This window comes from Habropoda laboriosa, unplaced genomic scaffold (genome assembly GCF_001263275.1).
Source record: "Habropoda laboriosa isolate 0110345459 unplaced genomic scaffold, ASM126327v1 scaffold387, whole genome shotgun sequence".
Lineage (NCBI taxonomy): Eukaryota > Metazoa > Arthropoda > Insecta > Hymenoptera > Apidae > Habropoda > Habropoda laboriosa.
In genome coordinates, this window is record NW_017100510.1 from 526,933 (window position 1) to 539,208 (window position 12,276).

Consider the following 12,276-nt stretch of genomic DNA (forward strand, 5'->3'; position numbering starts at 1 on the left):
GGAGTAGAATTTTGTGAAATTTGGGAATTAGAATTTTTGTAGATTTAGAGACTGCTATTTTTCATAATTTGGGGATTGAATATTTCGGAAATTTAGGGAAAAAAACCAAAAAGGGGCAAATTCACATCGACCCAATTTCTCGCGACACGCTTCAAGGCGCACTCATAGTAACTCGTTGGTTACACGATTGACCTGTTAGTATCTCTCTGAAAGGGAAAGATCCACCCTCGTCTCGATGCCTCGCTCGTTTTCTTTCTCCCTACCGGCAAACGAAGCCGTTACTCTCGACGACATACTGGTTTATCTGGGCAAGTATATAAAACGACTCGACCTCGTAATCTCTCACCTCGAAACAACCTAAAAATTCCACAAACTTATAAATTACTTCAGGAAAAACTAGTAAAACCGGAGAAAAATAATAAAAAATTCCTACGAAAAAGCACAATTTTCTAAGAAAATTAATGAAAAAATTGTTAGGCGAATTTGGCACATACCAGAAGTATCTCTTCGTCGTACTGATGGTCTTCTGCATGTTTCTCACCTTCGTCTACTTCTCGCAAACGTTTATCACCGTATTGCCAACCGAATACTGGTGCAAGATTCCGCAAGTCGAAGGAATGACCAACGAACAATTGAGAGATTTCATGATACCGAGTATAAAGAAAGTTCCTTACGAAGGACACCATCTGTCCTATTCTCGATGCTGGATGTACGACGTACCTGTGGACAAAGCAGTGTCTGCGAAACAACCTGACGAAAATTGGCCGATGAAACAGTGCAGCGACTGGTACTTCAAATTGACCAGCAGTGACATGACTTATTTGTCCATAGCTGCGGAACAAAGATGGGTATAAATTCCTCTTCCTATTGGTTTATCTTGAAACTAAGATAAGATTGATATCAAATAATCTGGACGAATTAATTGTAGTGACGTTCGTCAGAATTTTTGAAGAGAGTCCTTTGCATTCTAGCCTTTCGTCACGTTTCAACCACTCAGGTTTCAAATATTTTCACATTACTATACCTAGTTGTCACTGTGAAAATAATTAAAAAATATTTCTTCCATGAATCCGAAGAATTCAGTTTTGAATTATTCTTATTAGACAATTCTACATTTCCATAATTACAATTTTCAATTACTCTTGTCAGAGAATTCTACATTTCCGTAATTGCAATTTTCAACTACTCTTCTCAGACAATTCTACATTTCCGTAATTGCAATTTTCAGTTACTCTTATCAGACAATTCTACATTTCCGTAATTGCAATTTTCAGTTACTCTTATCAGACAATTCTACATTTCCGTAATTGCAATTTTCAGTTACTCTTATCAGACAATTCTACATTTCCGTAATTGCAATTTTCAGTTACTCTTATCAGACAATTCTACATTTCCGTAATTACAATTTTCAATTACTCTTCTCAGACAATTCTACATTTCCATAATTGCGACTCGATATAATTTAAAAATCAGTGGCTCACAATGATGCATAATTTCTTCCACCGTTCGACTAAATTTTTTCCACAGCAATTTTTTCACAATGACCACGAAGAGTATTAATGTCTCTGATCGCGTAATTTCCTATCGCTGTTTCCATCATTTTCAGGTCTGCGACGAAGCGTACAAAGCGACACTAGCGCAGAGCATCTTCTTCGTAGGTTCCATCTTCGGAGGTTTGATCTTCGGTTGGATGGCCGATAAATACGGAAGAGTTCCGGTTCTAATCGGAACGAATTTGATGGGTTTCCTTGGAGGTCTGTGCACTTTGTACATCAGCGAATTCTGGCACTTCTGCGTGTGTAGATTCGTGGTCGGTTTGGCATACGACAACACCTTTGTGATCGCGTATATTCTTGTGTTGGAATACGTGGGACCACAATGGCGGACGTTCACCGCAAACATGTCCTTCGGGACGTTCTACACGCTTGGCGCGATAAGTATGCCATGGATGGCTTATGGGATCGCTGATTGGAAGACTTTCACCGTGGTCACCACTGTTCCTCTGATTTCTGTATTGTTCGCGCCTCTCATTATTCCAGAGAGCATCAGGTACATTTCCTTGCGTTCTCGAACGGACGTGGAATTTGATACCATTTGTTTTTGATTGGGTCACGATGAAATGTAGATGGTTGATCAGTATGGGACGTATAGACAAGGCGATGAAGATTTTAGAGAGAATCGAGAAAGTGAATAAAAAAGTAGTTCCACCGGATATATACGACAACTTCCTCGAAGATTGTAGGAAAACCGCGAGTACGTTGGCTAGCGAGACTCATACTATCGCGGATCTGTTCAAGACGAGACGCTTGAGGTACTAAATGTTAAACGCTCAGCTGTATACATTTCACATCGAACATTATACATTTCACGTTCAATTTTAAGCATTGTAATACAGCATACATTGCACATTGCAGACTAATTGGTAAATGTTGCACTCTGCAGATTGAACATTATACATTTCACATTGAACATTATACATTTCACATTGAACATTATACATTTCACATTTCATATTGAATATGGAACATGAACTTTACACATTTCATATTGAATATGGAACATTATGCGTTTCACGTTGAATGTTATACATTTCACATTTCGTATCATACATTTCACATTGAACATTGAACCTTATGGCACAGTGCATACTAAACATTATAGACTAACGTTATACATTTCACATTTCGTATCATACATTTCACATCATACATTTCACATTGAACATTGAACCTTATGGCACAGTGCATACTAAACATTATAGACTAAACTCCAACTGTCAAATTGTGTACATTGCACACCATACACTTCACGTTGAACACTAAGAACCATAATACAGGATCACTAAAAATTAAATGTTGCAACAAACTGTATATCTGTAAATCTCTACACAGTACACAAAAAGCTAATCACTTAATACATACAACTACGCATTAATAAACGATTCCCATACTCGTCCATATTTGTCCTATCATTTCCATTCGCAAATTTAGTTACATTTATAGAAGGTACAATTTAGGAGATCAGTTACTTAAATCCTATCATTTACACGACACGCTGCATCCTTCACAGAAGGATCACTATACTGCTGACGCTAACCTGGGGCATCATCCAGATGTCCTACGACGGCCACATCAGATGCTTAGACAGCCTTGGCATGGACGTGTTCACCACGTTCACCATCGCCTCAGCAACCGAATTCCCATCGGAATTATTGATCATCTACACCTTGGACGTTCTTGGACGAAGATGGACGTTGTTTGCGTCGGTGGTGCTCTCAGGACTGTTCAGTCTGGCCGCTGCGTGCTTCTCCGTTGGCATAGTTTTCGCCTCGTTCGCCATTTGTGGCCGATTCTTCATCAACGTTGCTTCGAACATCGCGATGCAATACGCGGCGGAATTGCTGCCAACCGTGGTTCGAGGAGAAGGTGTAGCTTTCATCCACGTTCTTGGATACGTCACCTCGATCTTCAGCCCCTTCATCGCGTTCTCCAGCAGGATAATGTACAACATGCCCATGATCATCCTTGGAATGATCTGCGTTTTCGGTGGAATACTGTGCCTGTTCCTTCCGGAAACGCTGATGGAGCAGCTGCCGCAGACTTTGTTGGTAACCTACACAATTTTCATTTAAAACTTTTTATTTCAGCAGATATTTATTTTTTCTTTTTTTTTTCATGAAAGTATCCCGGTGTAATAATAATTTAGCCTCCATCTGCAAGGCTAAATGCCTAACACTCTATGACAATTTCTGTAATTACGATAATTTGTGACTTTGCTTGGAAGCGAAAGAAAATGACAACTTGGGAAATAGAAAATTTTAGATAGAAAGGGTAGGTTTGTTAATAACGTTTGAGTGAGCTCATAGGACGTTTAATAACCCTCAGGATCGACTGCTACATTTCGATACACCCTCTGTAAAACATTTTACCCTTCTAACCAATGAAATTCATCTCTTCGTTACCTTCTCCTTTGAATATTATTTTACATTTTTTACAGGAATCTTAATATTTAAAAAAAAAAGTTGTTTACTGTTACATTTCGTGTTCACTGAAAAAGTAACGAATTTCTACCATTCATTAATCGTCATCCCTCAATTCGAATCTTCTTCCGCCATCCAATATCCTATTTTTCGCTATCCATCAAGGATGGAGAGATATTTGGCATCGATCAGTCGTTCTGGGAGACGCCATTCACGAAGAAAAAGCCCCTGGAACCAAAGGGACATCATCTTCACGCGAAACGTGCTGCCTCTCGGCCGGATATGCTGCGCAGCAGCATGATTTCCGGTCGCAAGGGCAACGTGAGACGATACGGCGAGGTGAAACGAAGAGCAAGTCAAGTGCCATCTCCTACGAAACCGTCAGCTAGCACGAGATAGATAGAGTTGAAGAGAATTTACTATTTCATTTCTAGTAGGAATTTAAGTAGCATTCTAAGGTATTGTTAAGTTCGAACGAGTTTATTGAAGAGTATTAATTGTACTGTGTAAAGTAGATTATTCTTGTACAAAGTTGATTTTTCAGTCGCTGAATAAACGGAGCACCAGTAAGTACGCTAATTTTCATAAATATCAGCATTATGAAGGAGTTAATTAAATGTAACTATCAAATTTTTTAAACTCTTCTTGTATTTTTACAAGTTGACTGTTTTCAATTTTTCAGTAGAATCTGGTAACTAGCAGCTGAAATTATTTACGAAGGGAATGAAAAACAAACGAAGGAATTCTACATTTCAAAATTTCCCGCTCAAAATTAATATTTTTCTTTAAATAAAAATCCAACATTTCCGAAATGAGTTTCCCTCGCAAAAATTAATATTCTTTTTTAAATAAAAATCCAACTTTTCTGACGAAAGTTTTCTCCACAGGAATTACTTTTTTTTTTAATGAAAATAGAGCTGTTCCGAAGAAAGTTTTCCTCTCGAAAATTAATTTTCTTTTTAAACAAAAATCGAATTTTTCCGAGGAAAGCGGGAACTCTTCTGCGCTTAATAAAATGCAAACGAGAGTCTTCGAAGGTAATTTTCGAATCAGATTCCTGCAAATCTTCATCTCCCGAAAATACCAAGAAAATAATTTCAAGCCTCCCTGTCATTTTTCTCTAAAAATTTCACTACCTTGCTGACCGCTTCGATTAATAACCGTTACGAAGAACACGCCAGGACAGACGTTTAGTTAATTGGTGAAATTAGCGACAACATAGTCTCGACACGTGGCCTCGTTTAGCGACGACACATTTCCCACGTGCTCGAATTTCCTTTCCCTTTCTTTGAAAACGCATAAATCCGCTGGTCGTCGCGGGCTTTTCTTCTTGTTTCACTTGACGTTCGCCTCGCCGTGGGTGGTTGACTAAGAAAAGAACGTCGAGGAGAAGAAAATTAGAGAAAGGAGTTCTCTCGTTACGTCGCGGATTTTCGACTCCTGTTCTGTCCCGCTCATTTCTCACAACTTTCTCCAAAATCCTTCAGCCATTCTCTACTGATCAAAATCTATTGAAATGTCTTAAGAATGTAGCCTCGTTGTTTGTTTCTTCTAATTTTAATTTTCACTCGAACAGGAATAAAAACGAAATTTTCTGAATTTTTCATAGCGATGACTATCGAGAGATTTGGCGAGGAAATTGGGTAGAATGGGGTTTGAGATGGACTGAAAATACGTTGGAACGAGGAAGAAAGTAGTTTTTCAAAGTCGCTTCTTCAGTTTACCGAAAGAAATCCGAGACGAATTCATGGCTCGTCACTTGACACGACTAATGGGACCATAATGACCGGGCAATGTGTCCGTGGTGCCAGGCACACCCAAATTCGTCAACCATGCGGAAAATGGGGACCAGAGTGAAACGCTAGTCTTTCTTGTTGGCACATTCGTGCCGGTGGAATTTTCTTTCCCCGGAGCGTATCGTGACGAAATTTTCCAGTTCGATAGAGAAAGGCATTTCAAGTAAGAAATTTCTGAAATTTTGCACGAAATGGTACATTAAACTCAACAAATTATTCCTCGAATTTACGTTACACTTCACTGTTACATTTCCAATTAAATAGAATCTGTGCGTTCTAATATTATTAGTGAAAAATAGACCTCGTAATTTTTCCTCTGTGCTCTTCAATTCTTTGTTTTGCATAATCGTTTGGTATTAACAGGAGTTTCCAAGTGTATGAATTATAAATATTCTTCTTTTTAAGTAAGTTATAAATTTGTCTTTGCAGTTTGAAGAGATTATTTTAAATGTTATTTTTGTGATTTTTATTGGAGACATCATCCATTGTTTATTATCTTACGTATTTAACAGTTCTGATAGGTAGGTAGAATAACACTTTTCTTCAATTTTGAAAGAATGTCTTTTAAAGTTTAAAAAATGAAAAATTTGCAAATTTTTCAAATTCTTCAAAATTATCGTAGAACTGTGTACAAGAGCGACATAAATAATTATCAGCAAAGCCACTATTTTTACAGGCGTTAATTTCAAGTTACAGATACACCTATGTATCTCAAGTCCAATAAATTCTCAATCGCTCGCTCTTTACATCCCCGCCCCAAAAGCACCTCCAAACAGTAAAAAATCCATCTGTCCGACAATCTTCCCGAGCAAAAATTCCCTCCACCCCAACTAGGATGAAATACGCCCATAAATTCCCAAGGAAAATTTCCAACTCCATGAAACAAACTTCACACTTCCCCTAAAGTTTCCTCATCCTCGAACCACATCCTCTTCCAAGCGAAACGGTTCTCCATAACCTACGTCATAGCAACCTAAGAAACTTCCCCATAAACAAACTCCCCTAATCCACCTACCAACACCGCAGAAAAAAAAAAGAATAATCTCGAAGTAACCAAAGCGACGTCGACGAAAAGAAAAAGGAACACTTTCGAAAGGTACACAAATTTCTCGGCTCATTAGCGTCTCGGATGTCTCGGAGAAAAATGAAAGAGAGGAAGAAAGTTTCGAGCGAGAAGAGAGAAAGAGACTCGATAAGGACAAAGTGCCGGCCGGAACGTTTTACAGTCGCGGCCCTTTCTTTTCTTTTTTCTTCCTTTTTTTTACGAGAACTTTCGTTGGAGAACGCGGCCGCAATAAAACGCCCGCCATACGCGCCGCGGTATCTCGTTTTCAACCCCCTTTCATCCCTTTCCTAGCCGTGCAACGCCCATCGCGTTCGACCAGCCGGCGCACGATTACATTTCGTTACATTTCCACACCCCCACTTTTGCCTTTTACGATTTTCCAGCTGGTTTGCATTTCACATCTCTACAACGTCTTGTTCTCTCTCTCGCGACCGTTTCTCCAACCTCTTCTCCTCCCTCTTGCTTTAACGTTTCTTCGGTTTTATCTGGCGGCGGACGAATTTTTACACAGGCGCCACACACGCCGTTTGGCCAAGGTGGCGGGAGGTAGGGCGAGGTCTCACAAAGGATTCCATTTTCTCAAATAATCCCGAAAACGCGATAGAAAGCTCGTAAAGCGGCCAGGCAATCTCGCATTTACGAGCACACCACCGTTTCCGCTGTCAACGCGCGGCCGTTGCTCCTTGAAATACGGAAACCGCCTTTACCTACCCTATGCTTCTCGCTTCAGATTATTCTTTTCTTTCGTTGCGTGTGTTGGAGAGTTTTCAGACGGGTATGGGTGAATTTTCGGAATGTTTTCGACGATTATTTTTGGTTGTTCGTGATGAAGTGAATGGCGACGTTGAGGATTGTCGAGAAAAGAGGTAGTTTTGCAGTTTGTTGAAATTTTGTTCGCATCTTTTTTATCTATGTGGTGTGCTGTTGTCTGCGTTTAGGGGAATGTTGCTTAAATCGTGTCACTTGAGATATTTTATGTTATATTTTTTATTTCACATTAATTTATTCGCAAGTTAATACAGTGGATTCCGGTTAATTGGGACACGTTCGGACGGACTAATTTGTGAATGATGGCGTGAATGTCGTGTGTTTGTTTCGAATATATGTGGACAATCTGGGAGTCGGTACGATCTGTGGTTGATGCTCGAAACGACTTGAGATTGGCGAAGCTGGCAGTGTCTTTGTTGGAATGGGAGAGTAAACAGTAGAGCAGCGTGGTTGATGAAAACAGTAAGAGAGTGAGAATAAGTGAGACATAATCAGCCGATCAATATTCCCTTTAATGTATCGTTGTCTTCGTTGTGCAATTGTTCTCATCAAATACATTCGTGATAAAAATCTTCAACCACGTGTTATTCACCCACATAATTTGTCCCAAAAAATCTGAACACAAATTCGAAAAAGTCTTGAATACAAATGTGTGTTTAAGCATGCAACCAAAGCTAGCAATAAGTAATGAAAAATAAGTAAATAAACACATATATTCCCAATTGTTGAAGCAAAATGGTTTATGAGTACTGACATCAAAATCGACATCCTAGAATATTGGTAGGTTCATGACACGTCCGATAGATATGGTTTGGGGATGCCTGCGAACACCCCAGGTATAAAAGTGCACACTGTCACGTTTTGTAAGCAGTTCTAATTGTGCGCCCGTCTTGTCTACATCTGTCTGAACACCTTCTAAAATATAATTATTTACCTTACTCCACGCGAGTTATTTATTTAATATAACACCTCAACACCAATTAACCGGAATCCAGTGTATCGAATCCTTTAGTATTATAAATTGTAATATCTCCTTCAGTGGAAGGTTCGTGCAAATAGGTTCCTACGGTTTAAAAAAGCTTGCACTGGCACAATTTAGAAAACGTGATCGACTTGTTTACAAGTATGTATCAATTCAATTTTTATAGTAAATGTAATGTACAGGGTGGTCACTTTAAATTATTCTACTGTTGTTGAATTGATCCAAACTTTTTTGTTGTCTCATATAACGCAGTTCTGTAGTAATTATACTACATTTTTTTCTAATTTTTCAAGACCACCTTGAATTTTTTTTTTTATAACCATCTACAGTAATCCTGCTTTTAGCAAAATGCAAAGACACTGTTGTACAATCAGCTAAAGTATTGTAGATTGGTCGCAAGTGTTCTTACTTGCTTTCTTCACTCTTCATTGTTCCAATTTCGTCAATATTTCTCGTTGCTCGTCCATTTCACACTTCCGCCCCTGAACAATTTTCACACTCACCAACAACAAGTGACCGACAACAAGTACAGCTGACTAAAACCTCGGTAAAAATTCACCTGCCATCTAAATCATACCTACGCCGAATCACACTTACGCCCTTCGCAAACATTCTCCGCTCGAACCCCGTGCATTAATACCCTCCACTTGTTCCCTCCATCGAGATCATCCTTCATTTTCCTCGCACCACCCTACGCCGCAAAACATCCACCGACAAACACAATCTCCTTCCTACAAACCACCTGAAAATCGATCTTCACCGAACGTCCTAACAAACGAGCATCCTCTAACCGAACAACAGCCTCTCAACAACCTGTTCACCAACCACCTTTCGATTCCGTTTCTCGACCTGGAAAGCCTCTTTGTACAAACAAACAATCTTCCCCCTCCTCCTCCTCCTCCTCCTCTCCCGTTCAGCGGTATCCTTAGCAAATAAAAATGTGCGTGGAAGGGAAGAACGAAGGCACACGTGCGCCGACTTTCCGGCCAATTTACGCCGATAAAACCGAACACCGCCGCCTTCAGGCTCCACTCGAAGGCGAACCGAAGGATCGCTACCAATACCCGTGGACGCGTCCCGTCGCGGCAAACCGGCAATTTTCACCTCGCGGACCACCCTACCCTCTCTCTTCCTCTTCCACCGCGAGCACGATCATCTTGGATGTTGCTCGAACGATCTCCTCTGCTTCCTACGTGATTGCTCGCGCCGCAACTACTGTTTGTTTAGCCGGCCACTCCGCCCAACCAAACTGCCCTCTTCGAACATTTTCGCAATTTCCGCCGCGTTCTCTGTTAAAAGAGCCACGAGAGAGAGAGAGAGAGAGAGGAGATAGATATGTAGGTCTTTTTTTTTCGTTGTCTCTTTCTTTTTGCTCGGGTTCTCTTTTTAACCTCGCTTTCGAGCAAGTAAGGATTCTTCTTCTTGTTGTTGGTTCTTTGGTTAGGTTGCTCTTGTTGGTTTTCGCGTGCTCCACAGAGCTGGATGGAGGTTGAAAGTAGGAGATTACGGGAAAACGAGCCGACTGAAATTGTGCCCGCAATTGCCGCCGCGCGGTTTACTGCCGCCCGTCGTTCGACAAAATGGAGGGGAGACTCGGACGGTTTCCGGTATCTCGGATGGCGCACGGGGTGGGAAGAATGGACGAGGCTGGCTCCCGTGCAATTGCCGCGATTCCGCGCCTTTTTTATGCCAGTTGACCGGGCTTCCTTCTTTTCTTTTTATTGGTGCAAGGTACGATTTGAGGATTCTTCTTTTTGCTCGGTTCTTGTTGGTTTCTTGTGGGTTCAGTGGCGTGAGTGGAGAGTCTGGAGGAATTGAATTTGTCTGTTAGTAGGGCATCCCGTAAGTTCGTGTCGAATTTTCTGACTTGGAACTGAGTTTCCAGGGAAGTCTTACGTTTGATTAAGAAAGAAGGAAGTTTTTTCTATTTTTCTTCGGTGAGACCATTATGTCGTCGCTAGAGGATTTCCTTGGATTTTTATTCAAACGTTTGTGATATTTTTAATATTTTGTTAACGTGTATTTTTTAACATACCCGAAGAAAATGGAAAACATGCGATTCTCTTTAATGAAACTTTTATCTGAAAATGTAGGAACTCTGTAACATCGGAATTCTGAATTTGGAGAATCTAAAATATTGGAAATTTAGCTTCGAAATTCAGGAAATCAGGAATACTGAAACTTGAAATTTCAAATTTTTTATAAAATTTGTATCTCCAAATGTAGAAAATCTGAAACATTGGAATTCTAAATTTGGAGAATCTAAAATACAGTAAGTCCTGCTTCCAAATTGAGAAAATCAAGAATACTGAAGCTTGAAGTTTCAAAAGTCTAAAATATTGGACCTCGAAATATGAAAGATCTAAAATTTCTTAACTCCAAACGCAGACATTCGTGAAATTTCCAAGAATCCACATAATTTCCTAATCACGAACTGAAAATTGAAAAAGTCGCGAATTCTTTAGACGCAAAAATCCAGAAAAATTCAAAAAAACATTCGAAATCTCGACTCCCCCCGCTGCCGCAATTTGCCAATTGGAGCAGCACAATTACCATTTACCACGGAATTATCGCGAGCGTGCGGTGCGTGAAGTATCGCCGCCGCTCGACCCACATTACGATCCGAAAAATTAACAACACGGTAGGTTTTTCTTATTTTAATTAATGTTTACGGCCGTAGTCGTAAAGCTGGCCGGACACGGGCATCGATTTTAATGGGAATTGCCGGGCATTGTGGACTTTTATGCGCTCGCATAAATCGCCTTGTAGAAGCGGGCCTCCGGTTATCGCTCGCGTATTATAAACTCCTTTTAATTCGAGCTTTTACGCTGCCTATCGTTTTCAAATTGTGCCCCGGCTTGCCGGGCCGAGGATAATGGCCAGAAATTGAATTCCTCCTAGCCCCGCGTTCGAACGTGTGCTTTTGTGCCTCTGATAAAATCGTAACGGCGCAGGGCAGCTGCTCTAAAAATAACGATTGACTTGGCTACTCGCTGGTTTAATGGTCCTTTCATGGTGCAAACCAAGTTTGTTTTTAGATTATGTTTCACCATTTCGATTTAGAAGCGAGTCTGTAATTGGAAATTTATTGTTGCGACCAAATCTTCTTTCTCTCAGTTGCTGTGTGAGTTACTTTTCTTTTATATTTTAGACGAGTGAGGTAGAGAAATTAATTGTTTCATATGAATTTTTTATTCAATTTGTGAATTAGTCTTTTCACCTGTACATCTGTTATAACCTGAGTCTCAAATTTTCAGTTCTGAATTATTCAGTCCAGGGAGCTCTAATTCTCAAAGATTCAGTCCACTAAGTTGAAATTCTCAAAGATTTAAGTCGTGAATTTTGAATACCAAATATTGGATCTTCTAATTTTCAATTCTTAGCTATTCGATCCACGAAGCTCAAATTCTCAAAGATTCAACTTGCAAATTTCGAATCCCAAATATTCAATCCACGAAGCTCAAATTCTCAAAGATTTAATTCGCGAAGTTTGAATCCCAAATGTTCAGTCTTCAAATTTTCAATTCTGAAATATTCAATTTGCCAATATTAATTCTCAAAGATTCAACTCGCGAAGTTCGAATTCCAAATATTCAATCTTCAAATTTTCAATTCTTAAACATTCAACTCACAAATTTCAATTCTCAAATATTCCACTCGCAAATTTTAAATCCCAAATATTCAA

General features: G+C 39.8%; 1 protein-coding gene across 1 annotated transcript; it reads left to right on the forward strand.

Moving 5' to 3' along the window:
- The first annotated feature begins 235 nt into the window (after positions 1-235).
- Positions 236-4,378, forward strand: LOC108576306 (organic cation transporter protein-like). Its single transcript, XM_017939266.1, has 6 exons — positions 236-308; positions 478-848; positions 1,607-2,049; positions 2,126-2,311; positions 3,070-3,607; positions 4,145-4,378. The coding sequence occupies exons 1-6, from the start codon at positions 236-238 to the stop codon at positions 4,376-4,378; spliced, it is 1,845 nt and encodes a 614-aa protein (XP_017794755.1).
- Positions 4,379-12,276: the final 7,898 nt, after the last annotated feature.